Source organism: Scyliorhinus torazame, chromosome 28, assembly GCF_047496885.1.
Source record: "Scyliorhinus torazame isolate Kashiwa2021f chromosome 28, sScyTor2.1, whole genome shotgun sequence".
Taxonomy (NCBI): Eukaryota; Metazoa; Chordata; class Chondrichthyes; order Carcharhiniformes; family Scyliorhinidae; genus Scyliorhinus; species Scyliorhinus torazame.
The window spans coordinates 31,397,468-31,416,662 of NC_092734.1; the positions used below are offsets into that span (position 1 = coordinate 31,397,468).

Below are 19,195 nucleotides of genomic sequence, written 5' to 3' on the forward strand. Positions count from 1 at the left end.
CAATCATTTGTTACTAGTTATCTGTGTCTAATTCTGACTCTCGATTAGGTTTACATCATGCATAGTATACGAGAACAATTAACCAATTACAACAAGTGCACGTGTACTTAATTATAATATCCCACCAGTACAAAGACATGTACATGCTGTCTCTTAATATTTATCACCGGTTCCTCATTATCAGCACTGTGGGTATCAATCACCTGCTTGTGTGACTCCTTTAATTTATAATGCCCATTTCCCAAAGTAAAAGTGTTACGGCAATAAACAGTTTGTTTGTGTTTATGCCTCCCTTTCGGTCTCCTGCCAGACAACCTGGCACCAGAGCAAATGGTGAACATTCACACATTGTCCATTGCCATCCTTGATAATGACCAGCCGTTGCTTGTCCTTCCTGGGGCCCCATCACCAGCTAGATGTGTCCTTGGTGGTTTCCTGCAGCTGATACTTCAGTACAGATCAATACAGAAGAATTTTAACCCCGTCAGCACTTGGTGGATAACTAGAGTTTCAAAACTAATTCTGATTTAGGGTGCGATTCTCTCAAAAGAGAACAAACTCCCATAGCGGGCACGTTTAGCCACGTGATTCCCGGTGCTCGCTCGCCGTGGGACGCGCGGCTTGGTGGCACATAGCCCCGTTTTGTACAGTGAGGAGCTCCATTCGCCATAACTCCCCAGTGTAGCGAGCGGTCGGGATGCCATTTTTAAATAGGGGCTGGTTTAGCACAGGGCTAAATAGCTGGCTTTTAAAGCAGACCCAGGCAGACCAGCAGCGCGGGTTCAATTCCCGTACCAGCCTCCCCGAACAGGCGCCGGAATGTGGCGACTAGGGGCTTTTCACAGTAACTTCATTTGAAGCCGACTTGTGACAATAAGCGATTTTCATTTTGTTTCATTTTCATTTCAAATAGTGTCCCAATCTCCGAGGCCCCCGAAGTGACCAGCTCTGTTTTAAACTCGGCTTTCCAACGACTGCATCCGTTCAGCTATTTTAATTGCCCCGCTGCTTCCGGGATGTTTCACTAGAATTGCAGTAATGCACCTGAAATTTTCTTTCCACGACTTTGAGCTTTTTTTTCATTTAATAATTTTTATTAACGTTTTCACAAAATATCAACAACAAAATGTAAAAGGAACCCAATAGAATTTAATACCAAACAAAACAAAACAACCCCGTGCCCCCCTCCCTGCTATGCATAAATAATAAATTAACACCCGCCGAAACACATAGCAAACATAGCAAATATATACACCCCCTCAGATCCCCCAGGGTAAATAAACAAAAATAAAATCGAACCCCCCCCCCCCGGGCTGCTGCTGCTGCTGACCATTGTCTACCGTTCTGCCAAGAAGTCTAAGAACGGTTGCCACCGCCTGAAAAATCCTTGAACCGATCCCCTTAAGGCAAATTTCACCCTCTCCAATTTAATAAACCCCGCCATATCATTGATCCAGGATTCCACGCTTGGGGGCCTCGCATCTTTCCACTGGAGAAGAATCCTTCGCCGGGCTACCAGGGACGCAAAGGCCAGAATACCGGCCTCTTTCGCCTCCTGCACTCCCGGCTCCTCTGCAACCCCAAATATTGCGAGCCCCCAGCCCGGTTTGACCCTGGATCCTACCACCCTCGACACCCTCCTCGCTACACCTTTCCAAAATTCCTCCAACGCTTGGCATGCCCAGAACATATGGGTGTGATTTGCTGGGCTCCCTGAGCACCTAACACACCTGCCCCCAAATAACCGGCTCATCCTTGGCCCGGTCATGTGTGCCCTGTGCAGAACCTTAAACTGGATGAGGCTGAGCCTTGCGCACGAAGAGGAATAGTTCACCCTCCCTAGGGCATCTGCCATCGTCCCCTCCTCGAACTCTTCCCCCAACTCCTCCTCCCACTTACCTTTCAACTCCACCACCGAGGCCTCCTCCTCCTGCATCACCTGGCATGTTGCCGAGATCGTCCCCTCTCCAACGCACAGCCCGTGAGCACCCTGTCCTGTACTGTGTGTGGCAGCAGCCGCGGGAATTCCACCACCTGCCGCCTGGCAAATGCCCTTACCTGTAGATACCTAAAGGTGTTTCCTGGGGGGAGCCCGTACTTCTCCAGCTCACCCAGGCTCGCGAACATCCCGTCCACAAACAGGTCCCCCAACCTTCTTATCCCTGCCCTGTGCCACCCCGAACTCCCTCCATCTATTCTCCCTGGGACAAACGGGTGGCTCCCCCGTATCGGGGTCCACACTGAGGCCCCCACTTCCCCCCCTGTGCCGCCTCCATTGCCCCCAGATTTTGAGGGTAGCCGCCACCACCGGGCTCGTGGTATACCTCATTGGAGGGAGCGGCAGCGGCGCCATTGCCAGCGCCTCCAGACTCGTACCCTCACAAGACGCCATCTCAAGCCTCTTCCATTCCGCCCCCTCCCCCTCCATCACCCACTTGCGCACCATCGCCGCATTGGCGGCCCAGTAGTACCCGCAGAGGTTGGGCAGCGCCAGCCCCGTCCAATCCCTACTCCGCTCCAGGAACACCCTTCTCACCCTCTAGGAGTCCCTCGCGCCCACACAAACCCTGTTATGCTCCTGTTGACCCGCCTAAAGAAGGCCTTTGGGATAAGAATGGGGAGGCACTGGAACAGGAACAAAAACCTTGGGAGCACCGTCATCTTGACTGACTGCACCCTACCCGCCAGGGACAGCGGCAACGCGTCCCACCTCTTGAACTCCTCCTCCATTTGCTCCACCAGCCTCATGAAATTAAGTCTATGCTGGCCCCCCAACTCCTGGCCACCTGGACCCCCAAATACCTGAAGCTCCTCTCCGCCCTTTTTAGTGGGAGCTCGCCAATCCCCCTCCTGGTCCCCTGGGTGAACCACAAACAACTCGCTCTTCCCCATGTTGAGCTTGTACCCTGAGAAATCCCCGAACTCCCTGAGGATCCTCATTACCTCCGGCATTCCCCCCACCGGTTCCGCCACATATAGCAGCAAGTCGACCGCATAGAGCAACACCCTATGCTCCTTCCCACCCCGCACCAACCCCCTCCAGTTCCTCGACTCCCTCAGTGCCATAGCCAGGGGTTCAATCGCCAGTGCAAAGAGCAGGGGGGACAGGGGACACCCCTGCCTCGTCCCTCAATGGAACCGAAAGTACTCAGACCTCCTCCTCCTCCTCCGGCATCTAAACCGGAGAGGCATAAATATCCTGGCCGCGAGGTTTGCTAGTGTCACACGGGAGGGTTTAAACTAGTATGGCAGGGGGGTGGGCACGGGAGCAATAGGTCAGAAGGTGAGAGCATTGAGGGAGAACTAGGGAATAGGGACAGTGTGGCTCTGAGGCAGAGCAGACGGGGAGAAGTTGCTGAACACAGCGGGTCTGGTGGCCTGAAGTGCATATGTTTTAATGCAAGGAGCATTACGGGTAAGGCAGATGAACTTAGAGCTTGGATTACTACTTGGAACTATGATGTTGTTGCCATTACAGAGACCTGGTTGAGGGAAGGGCAGGATTGGCAGCTAAACGTTCCAGGATTTAGATGTTTCAGGCGGGATAGAGGGGGATGTAAAAGGGGAGGTGGAGTTGCGCTACTTGTTCGGGAGAATATCACAGCTATACTGCGAGAGGACACCTCAGAGGGCAGTGAGGCTATATGGGTAGAGATCAGGAATAAGAAGGGTGCAGTCACAATGTTGGGGGTATACTACAGGCCTCCCAACAGCCAGCGGGAGATAGAGGAGCAGATAGGTAGACAGATTTTGGAAAAGAGTAAAAACAACAGGGTTGTGGTGATGGGAGACTTCAACTTCCCCAATATTGACTGGGACTCACTTAGTGCCAGGGGCTTAGACGGGGTGGAGTTTGTAAGGAGCATCCAGGAGGGCTTCTTAAAACAATATGTAAACAGTCCAACTAGGGAAGGGGCGGTACTGGACCTGGTATTGGGGAATGAGCCCGGCCAGGTGGTAGATGTTTCAGTAGGGGAGCATTTCGGTAACAGTGACCACAATTCAGTAAGTTTTAAAGTACTGGTGGACAAGGATAAGAGTGGTCCGAGGATGAATGTGCTAAATTGGGGGAAGGCTAATTATAACAATATTAGGCGGGAACTGAAGAACATAGATTGGGGGCGGATGTTTGAGGGCAAATCAACATCTGACATGTGGGAGGCTTTCAAGTGTCAGTTGAAAGGAATACAGGACCGGCATGTTCCTGTGAGGAAGAAAGATAAATACGGCAATTTTCGGGAACCTTGGATGACGAGTGATATTGTAGGCCTCGTCAAAAAGAAAAAGGAGGCATTTGTCAGGGCTAAAAGGTTGGGAACAGACGAAGCCTGTGTGGCATATAAGGAAAGTAGGAAGGAACTTAAGCAAGGAGTCAGGAGGGCTAGAAGGGGTCACGAAAAGTCATTAGCAAATAGGGTTAAGGAAAATCCCAAGGCTTTTTACACGTACATAAAAAGCAAGAGGGTAGCCAGGGAAAGGGTTGGCCCACTGAAGGATAGGCAAGGGAGTCTATGTGTGGAGCCAGAGGAAATGGGCGAGGTACTAAATGAATACTTTGCATCAGTATTCACCAAAGAGAAGGAATTGGTAGATGTTGAGTCTGGAGAAGGGGGTGTAGATAGCCTGGGTCACATTGTGATCCAAAAAGACGAGGTGTTGGGTGTCTTAAAAAATATTAAGGTAGATAAGTCCCCAGGGCCTGATGGGATCTACCCCAGAATACTGAAGGAGGCTGGAGAGGAAATTGCTGAGGCCTTGACAGAAATCTTTGGATCCTCGCTGTCTTCAGGGGATGTCCCGGAGGACTGGAGAATAGCCAATGTTGTTCCTCTGTTTAAGATGGGTAGCAAGGATAATCCCGGGAACTACAGGCCGGTGAGCCTTACGTCAGTGGTAGGGAAATTACTGGAGAGAATTCTTAGAGACAGGATCTACTCCCATTTGGAAGCAAATGGACGTATTAGTGAGAGGCAGCACGGTTTTGTGAAGGGGAGGTCGTGTCTCACTAACTTGATAGAGTTTTTCGAGGAGGTCACTAAGATGATTGATGCAGGTAGGGCAGTAGATGTTGTCTATATGGACTTCAGTAAGGCCTTTGACAAGGTCCCTCATGGTAGACTAGCACAAAAGGTGAAGTCACACGGGATCAGGGGTGAACTGGCAAGGTGGATACAGAACTGGCTAGGCCATAGAAGGCAGAGGGTAGCAATGGAAGGATACTTTTCTAATTGGAGGGCTGTGACCAGTGGTGTTCCACAGGGATCAGTGCTGGGACCTTTGCTCTTTGTAGTATATATAAATGATTTGGAGGAAAATGTAACTGGTCTGATTAGTAAGTTTGCAGACGACACAAAGGTTGGTGGAATTGCGGATAGCGATGAGGACTGTCGGAGGATACAGCAGGATTTAGATTGTCTGGAGACTTGGGCGGAGAGATGGCAGATGGAGTTTAATCCGGACAAATGTGAGGTAATGCATTTTGGAAGGTCTAATGCAGGTAGGGAATATACAGTGAATGGTAGAACCCTCAAGAGTATTGAAAGTCAAAGAGATCTAGGAGTACAGGTCCACAGGTCATTGAAAGGGGCAACACAGGTGGAGAAGGTAGTCAAGAAGGCATACGGCATGCTTGCCTTCATTGGCCGGGGCATTGAGTATAAGAATTGGCAAGTCATGTTGCAGCCGTATAGAACCTTAGTTAGGCCACACTTGGAGTATAGTGTTCAATTCTGGTTGCCACACTACCAGAAGGATGTGGAGGCTTTAGAGAGGGTGCAGAAGAGATTTACCAGAATGTTGCCTGGTATGGAGGGCATAAGCTATGAGGAGCGGTTGAATAAACTCGGTTTGTTCTGACTGGAACGAAGGAGGTTGAGGGGCGACCTGATAGAGGTATACAAAATTATGAGGGGCATAGACAGAGTGGATAGTCAGAGGCTTTTCCCCAGGGTAGAGGGGTCAATTACTAGGGGGCATAGGTTTAAGGTGAGAGGGGCAAGGTTTAGAGTAGATGTACGAGGCAAGTTTTTTACGCAGAGGGTAGTGGGTACCTGGAACTCGCTACCTTAGGAGGTAGTGGAAGCAGGGACGATAGGGACATTTAAGGGGCATCTTGACAAATATATGAATAGGATGGGAATAGAAGGATACGGACCCAGGGAGTGTAGAAGATTGTAGTTTAGTCGGGCAGTATGGTCGGCACGGGCTTGGAGGGCCGAAGGGCCTGTTCCTGTGCTGTACATTTCTTTGTTCTTTGTTGTTCTTTGTTCGTGGCCACACTCGCCATCGGGACCTCATACAACTGCCTAACCTAATTCTCGTGGCTAAGACCTTCGCCAGCACCTTGGCATCTACATTTAACAACAAAATCGGCCTGTAAGACCCACACTGCAGGGGGTCCTTGTCCCGCTTCAGGGTCAAGGAGATCAGTGCCCGGGACATCGTCGGGGGCAAGGCCCCCCCCCCCCCCCCCCCCCCCCCCCCCCCCCCCCCCCCCCCCCCCCCCCCCCCCACCCCCTCCCTTGCCTCATTGAAGGTCCAAACCAGCAACAGGTCCACATATCTCTTGTAAAATTCGACCGGGAAACCGTCCGGCCCCGGTGCCTTCCCCGCCTGCATGCTCCCTATTCCTTTGGCCAGCTCCTCCAGCCCTTCCCGTAACAGCCTCCCCGAACAGGCGCCGGAATGTGGCGACTAGGGGCTTTTCACAGTAACTTCATTTGAAGCCGACTTGTGACAATAAGCGATTTTCATTTCAAATCGGGGCCCCTAATGAAAATTAAAAAATGAAATGAAAATCACTTATTGTCACGAGTAGGCTTCAAATGAAGTTACTGTGTAAAGCCCCTAGTCGCCACATTCCGGCACCTGTTCGGGGAGGCTGGTACGGGAATTGAACCGTGCTGCTGGCCTGCCTTGGTCTGCTTTAAAAGCCAGCGCTTTAGCCCAGTGAGCCCAGTAACATTCATTGCCCTTCCCTAATTGCCCTCGAGAATTTGGGGTTGAGCTGCTTTCTTGAACTGCTGCAGTCCCTGTTGTGTCGGTACACCCACCATGATGTAGGCAGGGAATTCCAGGACTTTGACCCAGCGACAGTGAAGGAACGGCGATATATTTCCAAGTCAGGTCGATGAGTGGCTTAGAATAGAATCACTGCAATGCAGAAGGAGACCATTCAGCCTATCGAGTTTTCACCGACCCTCCGAAAGTACACTTTATGCAGGCCCATTCTCTCGCCCTATACCCGTAACCCATCCCTAACCTGCACATCCCTGGGCACTTCGGGACAATTTAGCACGGCCGATCCACCTAACCTGCACATCTTTGGACTGTGGGAGGAAAACGGAGGAAACCCACGCACACACAGGGAGAATGTGTAAACTCCACACAGTCACCCAAGGCCGGAATGGAGCCCGGGTCCCTGGCGCTGTGAGGCAGCAGTGCTAACCACTGTGCCACCGTGCCGGTTCGGAGGGGAGCTCCCAGGCGGTGGTGTTCCCATGCATCGGCAGCCCTTGTCCTTCTCGATGGTAATGGTTGTGGGTTTGAATGCTGCTGCCTAAACAGTCTTGATGAGTTCCTGCAGTGCATCTTGTAGACGGTACACACGGCTGCCACTGTGGTGGAGGCAGGGAAGCAATGCCAATCGAGTGGGGTTGCTTATTCCTGAATTGTGTTGAGCTTCTTGATTATTGTTGGAGCAGCACTCATCCAGGCAAGTGGAGGATATTCCATCACACTCCTGACTGCCTTGTCGATGGTGTGCAGGATTTGGGGAGTCGGGAGGTGAGTTACTCGCTGCAGGATCCCTAGCCTCCACCCAGCTCTTGGAGCCACAGTATTTACATAGCTAGTCCAGCTGAGTTTCTGATCAGTGGTAATTCCCAGGATATTGTCCATGTCTTAGAATCCCTACAGTGCAGAAAGAGGCCATGCAGCGCATCAAGTCTACACCGACCCTCTGAAAAAGCACCCTGCATAGGCCCCCACCCTATCCCAGTAACCCCAGCTTACCTTTTGGACACTAAGGGGCAATTGTGCATGGCCAATCCACCTAACCTGCACATCTTTGGCCTATGGCAGGAAACTGGAGCACCCGGAAGAAACCCACAGTCACCTAAGGCCGGAATTGAACCCGGGTCCCTGGTGCTGTGAGGCAGCCGTGCTAACCATGCCGCCCAGTGTTTTATTTGGACATGAACTGCTTGTTTTACACGTGCTTACCAAGAAAGTGAGGTGCAGTAAAGTCTAGGGATCTGTACCAGGCATTTATGGCAGGCACTACAAGAGGAAAGTGAATTGCTTCCCAGCATTAGCAACACCACGCCCCTCCGCCTCTGACCCCACCTCACGGCCGCTGTTAAGTTTGGTGAAGCTGCAATACTCCTGCATGTCAGTCAAGATAATGATTCCGACTTTGTCTGGAGTCCATCTGTGACCGTGTTACTACCTGGCATCTCGGCTTGCAGCAATAGAACGCACTGATTTTTCAAACACAAGTAGCAAGTAAATAGGTTTCACGCAACATTGGGTTAGGATGAACAGGAAGCTAATAATAATGGTTGTAGAATTTTAACAATATGTCCCTGCTGGTAGTCTCTGAAAATGTGTTCCACATCAGTGCCCCCATAGTAATAATTTAAATTAATTCCAGGTGGCATCATATTGAGTCATTGCTTAATGGAGGAATCACTATTACTGTCAACTTCTGGTACAAGGTAAGTGCAGCAAGAGACCAATTCGCATTGTTACGTTCAACTGTTTCCAGCAAGCCCTTGAATATGTTGTCACCTCCCAAATCCATGCCCATCTTTCCAGGATCTCCATGTTTCAGTCCCTTCAATCTGTCCAATACCGAAACATAATACTGCCACAATATCAAAGTCATAAATGTCGCCCAATGTGATTGTGAGGAAGGTTAACTTCCCTTCCTGGTTCTTCTCGTCTTTACTTTTTGGCATGGTTGACCGCAGCATCCGCCTCCTAAGCTGCCGTCCAGCTGGGTGGTACTGTTTTCACTTGCTTCCAGTGTGCTGAAGGTGCTATATAAATATAATCCGTTAGTGTTCAAAGAGAAACACCAGTAATAATTGGTAATTGGGATGGCACGGTAGCACAGTGGTTAGCACTGCTGCTTCACAGCGCCAGGGTCCCAACTTTGATCCCCGGCTTGGGCGACTGTCTGTGCGGAGTCTGCACGTTCTCCCCGTGTCTGCGTGGGTTTCCTCCGGGTGCTCCGGTTTCCTCCCACAAGTCCCGAAAGACGTGCTGTTGGGTGAATTGGACATTCTGAATTCTCCCGCCATGTACCCGAACAGGCGCCGGAGAGTGGCGACTAGAGGCTTTTCACAGTAACTTCATTGCAGTGTTAATGTAAGCCTATTTGTGACACGAATGGTTTTTCAGTTGTAGAAGAGCAGGGTGCAATTAACACCTCAGTTGGCCTCCAGTTGAAACCAGCAATTTTTTAGGTGCTGGTTGGTGTCAACCATTTGAAAATTCTGTTTGGACAAAGTGTTTTTTTTCATAACTTAATGTATAACTGAAATTGTTTCTTCCCAGAGTGGAATGGGTTAGATTATTCTCAAATGTGCCTGATAAATCCACACACATGCAGTGTTCCTGTAATATTTGGAAGTCAAAAGACTCCCAATGTTTCACAGACATGTCTTGAATAGATTTTCAAACGGCAGTGCGGTGGAGTTGCACAATTGCTGATAATGTTCCTGTTTATCTTAAGGGTGCACCAACTCCAAAGAGGATCGAGTACCCATTGAAATCCCATCAGAAGGTCGCAATTATGAGGAATATAGAAAAAATGCTGGGAGAGGCTCTCGGGGAACCACAGGAGGTAAAAGCCATTCCAAATCTCAGTTACTCCACGGATATTCTTCAATGCTGAATAGCAGCAGGCAACATTAAACACAGTTAGCGTAAGACGTGCGTCACAACCTAGCAGATCTACCTGGTGTGTAGTAACTGTGAGAAGTAGATAGTGGGGTTCTGTTTTTAACAGAAAGCAGCCACTCACTCACAGGATATATGAGTATCACCGACAAGACCAGAATTTGTTGCCCATATCCAATTTCCCTTGAGACTTGGTGACCCACCTGGTTGAATACACCTGAATGGCTTGCTCGGCCATTTCTGTTAAGTGTCAACCGCATTGCTCTGCGTCTGGAGTCACATGTAGGTCAGACCGGGTAAGGACGGCAGATTTCCTTCACGAGGTGGATTCTTCTTACAGTTCAGGGTCGCCACTGCAGATACTAGCTTTCATTCCAGATTTATTTTACTCACTTACCTGACATCTCCCAGCTAAAGTGGTGGGAATTGAAGTCACGTCTCCAGACCATTAGTCCTGTCCTTTGAATTACGAACAGCGACCCAATTTTTTTTTTTTAGCGCCTTTAATGGAGTAAAGCATGCCAAAGTGCTTCATGGGAGCACTGCAAAAGAAAATGAGACACATTAGAAGATATCAAATTAGAATTTTTTTTTTTTGAAAATAGTTTTATTCGATTTTTAACGTTTTAAGCATACAACCGAACAAAACCACAAAAAATGCACCGGCCCCAACACCCCCCCCCCCCCACCCAAAAGCTGACAGGAACCAACTCTATAAAATGTACCAGAAACAAACCCCATTTCTTTTTTTTTTTCTTTTTTTTAATAAATGTTTTATTGAAAATTTTTTCCCAAACAACAATTTTTCCCCTCTTACAAAGCAAAGGCAACAATAACAATACAGAAATTTTAAACAATACACAAGTAACAAAACCCCTTTATCTTTGACCTAAACTAAACCCCCCCCCCCCCCCTCCCCCTGGGTTGCTGCTGCTGGTCATCTGTCTTCCCTCTAACGTTCCCCTAGGTAGTCGAGAAATGGCTGCCACCGCCTGGTGAACCCTTGAGCCGATCCTCTCAGGGCAAACTTTATCTGCTCCAGTTTAATGAACCCCGCCATATCATTTACCCAGGCCTCCAGTCCGGGGGGTTTCGCCTCCTTCCACATGAGGAGGATCCTGCGCCGGGCTACTAGGGACGCAAAGGCCACAACGTCGGCCTCTTTCGCCTCCTGCACTCCCGGCTCTTCCGCAACTCCAAATAGAGCTAACCCCCAGCCTGGTTTGACCCGGGCCTTCACCACCCGCGAAATCACTCCCGTCACTCCCTTCCAATACCCTTCCAGTGCCGGGCATGCCCAAAACATATGTGCGTGGTTTGCCGGGCTCCCGCCACACCTCCCACATTTGTCCTCCACTCCAAAGAACCTGCTCAATCTTGCTCCCGTTATGTGTGCTCTATGTAGCACCTTAAATTGAATCAGGCTAAGCCTGGCGCATGAGGAAGAGGAATTTACCCTGCTTAGGGCATCAGCCCACATACCCTCCTCTATCTCCTCCCCTAGTTCTTCTTCCCACTTTCCTTTTAGTTCGCCCACCGACTCCTCCCCCTCTTCCCTCATCTCTCGGTAAATCTCTGACACCTTGCCCTCTCCGACCCACACCCCTGAAAGCACCCTGTCCTGTATCCCCTGTGTCGGGAGCAACGGAAATTCCCTCACCTGTTGTCTAGTAAATGCCCTCACCTGCATATATCTCAAGAAATTTCCCCGGGGCAACTTATACTTTTCCTCCAATGCTCCCAAGCTCGCAAAAGTCCCATCTATAAATAAATCTCCCACCCTCCTAATTCCCAACTGGAACCAGCTCTGAAATCCTCCATCCATTCTTCCTGGGGCGAACCTATGGTTGTTCCTGATTGGGGACCCCACCAGGGCTCCCCGCACCCCTCTCTGTCGCCTCCACTGTCCCCAGATATTCAATGTTGCCGCCACCACCGGGTTCGTGGTAAACTTTTTAGGTGAGAGCGGTAGCGGCGCCGTCACCAGCGCCTCTAGACTCGTCCCTTTACAGGACTTTCTCTCCAGTCTTTCCCACGCCGCTCCCTCACCCTCCATCATCCATTTACGTATCATTGCCACATTGGCGACCCAATAATAATCTCCCAAGTTCGGTAGTGCCAATCCTCCTCTGTCCCTACTACGCTGAAGGAACCCCCTCCTTACTCTCGGAACTTTCCCTGCCCACACGAAGCTCGTGATGCTCCTGTCTATTTTATTAAAAAAGGTCTTGGTGATTAGTATAGGGAGACATTGAAATACAAATAAGAACCTCGGGAGGACCATCATCTTAATTGCTTGCACCCTGCCCGCCAGCGATAGAGGCTGCATGTCCCACCTCTTGAAGTCCTCCTCCATTTGTTCTACCAACCGTGTCAGATTAAGTCTGTGCAAGGTTCCCCAGCTCCTAGCGATCTGAATCCCCAGGTATCGGAAGTTTCTTTCCACTTTCCTTAGAGGCAAGCCTTCTATCTCTCTACTCTGGTCCCCTGGATGTATCACAAATAATTCACTCTTCCCCATGTTTAGCCTATACCCCGAGAAATCCCCGAACCCCCTCAAAATTCGCATAACCTCTATCATTCCCCCCGCTGGGTCCGACACGTATAACAATAGGTCATCCGCATATAACGAGACTCGGTGTTCTTCTCCCCCTCTAATCACCCCTCTCCATTTCCTGGAGTCTCTCAACGCCATGGCCAGAGGTTCAATTGCCAACGCGAACAACAATGGAGACAGCGGGCATCCCTGTCTTGTTCCCCTATATAGTCGGAAATACTCCGATCTATGTCGACCTGTAACTACGCTTGCCGTTGGAGCCCCATAAAGAAGTCTAACCCAGCTAATAAACCCGTTCCCAAACCCAAACCTCCTTAACACTTCCCATAAATACTCCCACTCCACCCTATCAAATGCCTTCTCTGCGTCCATTGCCGCCACTATCTCTGCCTCCCCCTCCACTGGGGGCATCATTATCACCCCTAATAGTCGTCGCATGTTAACATTCAGTTGTCTCCCTTTTACGAACCCTGTCTGGTCTTCGTGCACCACCCCCGGGACACAGTCCTCTATCCTCGATGCCAGTACCTTTGCCAACAATTTGGCGTCCACGTTCAACAATGAAATGGGTCTATAGGACCCGCACTGCAACGGATCTTTATCCCTCTTCAAAATTAATGATATCGTCGCCTCCGACATCGTCGGGGGTAGAGTCCCCCCTTTCCTGGCCTCATTGAACGTCCTCACCATCAACGGGGCCAACAAGTCCACATATTTTCTGTAATACTCCACCGGGAACCCGTCTGGTCCTGGGGCCTTCCCTGCTTGCATGCTTCCCAGTCCCTTAATAACCTCGTCCACCCCAATCGGTGCCCCCAGGCCTACCACCCCCCGCTCCTCCACTTTCGGGAACCTCAATTGGTCCAGGAACTGCCGCATCCCCTCCTCTCCCTCTGGGGGTTGAGACCTATACAGTTCCTCATAGAAGGTCTTGAACACCTCATTTATCTTTCCTGCCCTTCGCACCGTGTCTCCCCTTTCGTCTCTAATTCCTCCTATCTCCCTCGCTGCTGCCCTCTTTCGCAATTGATGAGCCAACAGGCGACTCGCCTTTTCCCCATATTCATACCTCCTCCCCTGTGCCTTCCTCCACAGTACCTCCACCTTTCTGGTGGTCAGAAGGTCAAATTCCGTCTGGAGTCGTCTCCTCTCCCTGTACAATTCCTCCTCCGGGGTCTCTGCAAATTCCCTATCCACCCTTAAAATCTCCCCCAGTAATCTTTCCCTTTCCTTGGCCTCTGTTTTCCTTTTGTGGGCCCCAATGGAGATCAGCTCTCCTCTGACCACCGCTTTTAGTGCTTCCCATACCACTCCCACAGGGACCTCGCCGTCGTCATTGACCTCCAGATATCTCTCAATACACCCCCGCACTCTTGCACACACTCCCTCATCCGCCATCAGTCCCACATCTAATCGCCAGAGTGTTCTCTGCTCCCTTTCCTCTCCTAATTCCAGGTCCACCCAATGTGGGGCATGATCCGAAACCGCTATGGCTGAGTACTCAGCTTCTTCCACCCTAGAGATCAACGACCTTCCCAAAACAAAAAAATCTATCTGGGAGTACACTTTATGGACATGGGAGAAGAAGGAAAACTCCCTAGCCCTAGGTCTAAGAAATCGCCATGGATCCACTCCCCCCATTTGGTCCATAAACCCCTTAAGTACCTTGGCCGCTGCCGGCCTTCTTCCGGTCCTTGAGCTGGATCTATCTAGCCCCGGGTCCAGCACCGTATTAAAGTCCCCGCCTAAAATCAAGTTTCCTACCTCCAGGTCCGGTATACGCCCCAGCATCCGTCTCATAAATCCCGCATCGTCCCAGTTTGGGGCATACACGTTAACCAACACGACCTCCATTCCCTCCAGCCTGCCACTCACCATTACATATCTACCTCCGCTATCTGCTACGATGTTCTTTGCTTCAAATGCGACCTGTTTCCCCACCAAAATGGCCACCCCTCTATTCTTTGCGTCCAGTCCTGAGTGGAACACCTGTCCCACCCATCCTTTCCTTAGCCTAACTTGGTCCGCCACCTTTAGGTGCGTCTCTTGGAGCATAACCACGTCTGCCCTTAGTCCTTTCAAATGCGCGAGCACTCTGGCCCTTTTTATCGGTCCGTTCAGGCCTCTCATGTTCCACGTGATCAGCCTCACTAGGGGGCTACCTGCCCCCCTCCCGTGTCGACTAGCCATTACCTTCTCTAGGCCAGTCCCATATCCCGCCTCCGCGCTCCCGCTCGCTCCCCCAGCGTCGCACACCATCCCCGCCCACCCACTCTTTAGCCATTTCCTTTTGGATTTCTGCAGCAGCAACCCAGTTGTTCCCCCCCCCCCCTCCCCCTCCCTCCCCCCCCCCTCCCCGCTAGATCTCTTTCTAGCATGATTGCTCCCCCCATATTACTTCCGTAAGTCAGCTGACTTCAACTGACCCCGGCTACTCCTGCTCACTCCTCGACCCCCCCCATCCGCCTTGCGCCTGTCTTCCCGCCTTATTCTTTATGGTGCGGGAACATCCCTTTACCTGACCCGCCTCTTATGGCGCAGCTCCCTTTCCCCTCCCCCTCCCCTTCCCCATTCTCCAACTATGTCCCGTCTTTCCCCCCTCACCGGCGCCCACATTTCCCCAATGTCTCCCCCCTTCCCTGTTTACTTCTCAATTAACTTCCACCGTAACATTAACAATAACATTTCCTGCAGCATCAGTCCCTCAGTTCCGATCCAATTTCTCTTCTTTGATGAAGGTCCATGCTTCCTCCGCCGTCTCGAAATAATGGTGTCTCTCCTGATACGTGACCCATAGTCTTGCCGGCTGCAGCATCCCGAACTTCACCTTCCTTTTATGCAACACCTCTTTGGCTCGGTTGAAGCTCGCCCTCCTTCTCGCCACCTCCGCACTCCAATCCTGGTATACCCGTACCACTGCATTCTCCCATCTGCTACTCCGCACCTTTTTAGCCCATCTCAGGACCTCTTCTCTATCCTTAAGGCGGTAAAATCGCACGATTATCGCCCTGGGTGGTTCTCCCGCTTTTGGTCTTCTCGCCGGAATCCGATTTGCCCACTCCACCTCCAAGGGGCCCGTAGGGGCCTCAGCACCCATCAGTGAGCTCAGCATCGTACTTGCGTACGCTCCACAGTCCACTCCTTCCACACCCTCAGGGAGACCCAGTATCCGAAGGTTCTTCCTTCGCGCTCCATTTTCTAGGGCTTCGATCCTTTCAGTACACTTTTTATGAAGTGCCTCGTGCGTCTGTGTCTTAACCGCCAGGCCCAGGATCTCGTCCTCAATATCTGTCACCTTCTGCTCCACCACACGGAGCTCTGTCTCCTGGGTCTTTAATGTCTCCTTGAGCCCCTCAATTGCCTGTAGCAACGGGGTCAGCACCTCCCTCTTCAGCAGCTCCACGCACCGTCTCACAATTTCATGCTCAGGCCCCCATGTCGCCTGCGCTTTCTCCGCCGCCATCTTGTACTTCTCTCTTTCTGACCCTTTGGTCGACGATTCCTCGCGCTGCAGCCGCCGCCGCCGGTTTTTTCCTCCTTCGTTTGGGGGGGACTCCCTCCTCACACGCCCCACACCGGGTTGCGTCGTCGAAAAATTCCCCGTTGAGGCTCTTAAAAGAGCCCGAAGGTCCGTCGGAGCTGGAGCCGCCGAAGCGTGCGGCTAGCAAGGCATCACCGCAACCGGAAGTCCCTTCAGTGGCCTTGATGAGGTCTTTTCACAGTTGTTCCCTCTGCTGCTAGAATTCACTTTTGATACAGGCCCTCAGGTCAGCTTGCAGCTTTAAGCTTGCCCTTCCCCCGCCTGCATGCTGGAAGAGGCCCTGTTTATCCTGCAGTTGCAGCCAAATCTTTTACTGTTTCTGCGTGTGTCTGGCAACCAAGAGACATACCCTTCCTGGGGGACACTGTCGGGGGAATATTGCAGCCTTCTTCCCACACCGGGAAATGTCAAACAAATGCCGTGGGGGCCCTGTAAAAGAGCCCAAAAGTCCGTTCCGAGCAGGAGCTGCCGAATATGCGACCTAGCTCTGCATAGCCGCACCCGGAAGTCACAAACCCCATTTCTTGCAGAACCCCTCACGCACACCCCTCAAAATAAATTTGACTTTCTCCAAATGCAGGAACCCCCATCAGATCCCCCAGCCACACCGAGACACAGGGCGGAGAGGCTGACCTCCACCCTTACAGGACCCACCTGTCAGCAATCAGCGAGGCAAAGATTAAAACATCTGCCCCCACTCCTGTCTGCAGCTCCAGCAAGTCCGACACCCCAGATATGGTCTCCAGGGGACTGGGTTCCAAATCCACGTGCAAGACCGCTGACGCGCTTAAAAAATGACTTCCAAAATCTCTCCAACTTTGAGGAGAGGCAGAACACATGTGCGTGATTAGTTGGGCCTCCTCCCACATCGCTCGTAAGTGTCCTCCAACCCCTCAAACAACCGGATCATCCTCGACAGGTGCATCCTATAGCTGGACCAGCCCAGCCTCGCTCACGAGGTTGAGGCGTTCACCCTCCGCAGCGTCTTACACCACAACCCCTCCTCCAGCGCTATCCCCAGCTCCTCCTCCCTCTTGGCCTTGACCCCCTCCAACAACACCCTATTCTCTTCCAACATCCTCCCATAAATCGCCATGGTGACACCCACCCCCCTCTCTCTCCCCAGGCTGTCAACGCCTCCTCCAACAATGAGGAAGGCGGCGCCATGAAAAAAAGTCAGAAAACCTTCTTTGCAAAGTCCCGCACCTGCATATATCTAAAGGCCCCCCACCCCCACCGTGGAATCACAACCTTCTCCATCAACTCCTCCAAACTCGCAAACAGCCCTTCTAGCTAGAAGAAATCAGAAGATAGTGACACAAAAGCTTGATCGAAGAGGTAGATTTTAAGGAGTGTGTGAAAGAGGGAATGCAAGACTGTGAGGCGGACAGGTAGAGGCAGGCCTTGCTCGTGCAGCTTGTAATTTTACATCTGATAATAACAGGACAACTTTCCACATCTTTTGACTTGTAGCCAAACCTAACCGTCATGCTTACTTACTGGTGTGGTGGAACCTTGAATAGAACCTTTGAGAGGCCCTGAGGGTTGTTCGATGATCCTATCATGGCCTTGGCCTTTCCAAGCAACATAGACGGTGCTATTATCCTGCAGTTCATCAAGATAAGCACAGGAAGAATATTACAGTGCAGCCTCCCCGAACAGGCGCCGGAATGTGGCGACTAGGGGCTTTTCACAGTAGCTTAATTTGAAGCCTACTTGTGACAATAAGCGATTTTCATTTCATTTCAGAAGGAGGCCTTTCAGCCCATCGGGTCTGCACCGACCCCTCCGAAAGAACACCCTGCCTAGGATCAATCCCAGCAGGTCTAACAGCATCTGTGGAGAGAGAAGGGAGCTAACGTCCCGAGTGGATGGCTCTCTGTCAGAGCTGGGAATTGAACCCGCGCTGTTGGCCTCGCTCTGCATCTCGCTGTCCAGCCCACTGAGCTAAATAACAGCTTGGAGGACAACTTTCCACATCTTTTAACTTTGTAGAATCCCGACAGCGCTGAAGGCGGCCATTCGGCCCATTGAGCCTGCACCGACCCACTAAAAGAGCACCCGAACCCAGGCCCACTCCCCCACCATACCCCCAGAACCCCACCTAGCTTTTGGAACCTAAGGGGCACTATTGGCCTGGCCGATCCACCTCATAGAATTTACAGTGCAGAAGGAGGCCATTCGGCCCATCGAGTCTGCACCGGCCCCTGGAAAGCACCCCACCCTATCCTGGTAACCCAGTAACTCCACCCAACCATTCTTTTGGACATTAAGGGCAATTTATCCCGGCCAGTCCACCTAACCTGCCCATCTTAGGACTGTGGGAGGAAACCGGAGCACCCGGAGGAAACCCACGCAGACACGGGGAGAACGTGCAGACTCCACACAGACAGTGGTCCAGCGGGGAATCGAACCTGGGACCCTGGAGCTGTGAAGCCACAGTGCTAACCACTGTGCTACCGTGCCGCCCCTAACCGGCGCATCTTTGAACTTGTAGCCAAACTTAACTGTCGAGCCTTGCAGTTATGTTCCATCTTTAACAAACATAATCTGAGCAATCACTAATCAAGTGAAAGAATTATGGTTGAATAAGATAAAGTCAGGAGGAATATCACAGAGTGATTTAAAATAACGATCATACATCACATTGCACCCATAACATTAAAGCCCGAATTCCTTATCTAGCACACTTCTTGGCCGACTCTACAGTACCAGCTAAACGGATAAGTATGGAAAACCTGATCAAGATCTTCAGTCAGCAGAAAGCTGTGAAAAAAGCTGTCACTGTCGACTGGGAAACGAGAACCATTAACGTCCCAATGATGCGACTGTGAACCGCTAAAGTATCACCTTTTGTGCTTAGCCTATTGAACAGAATAAATGCAGGAATCAACGATGGAACAATAAATATACCTACCCAACACTTGACATGACAATATAGATTTGAAAACAAACTTTATCAGCAACAAACACCGAATGCATAACGTTATGTATTCGGTGTTGCTGGTAAGTTTGTTTTCAAATCTATATTGCCATGTCAAGTGTTGGGTCGGCATATTTATTGTTCCGTCGTTGATTGGGATACGGTTCTCAACCTTAATTACACAGGTTGAATAATTGAAATATAACGCCGATTTAACTGGTGACAGTGATGACGTAGGTTTCTTCTCTCGCCTCACTCACTTCCCTCC

General features: G+C 50.9%; 1 protein-coding gene across 1 annotated transcript in view; it reads left to right on the forward strand.

Annotated features, from left to right (window-relative positions):
- hif1an (hypoxia inducible factor 1 subunit alpha inhibitor) overlaps positions 1–19,195 on the forward strand; it is a 207,969-nt gene that overhangs the window by 181,936 nt on the left and 6,838 nt on the right. Inside the window, exons 6-7 of the mRNA XM_072491804.1 lie at positions 8,654–8,717; positions 9,740–9,850. Of these exons, the coding sequence (XP_072347905.1) occupies positions 8,654–8,717; positions 9,740–9,850 (175 nt within the window). The remainder of the gene's footprint in view (positions 1–8,653; positions 8,718–9,739; positions 9,851–19,195) is intronic.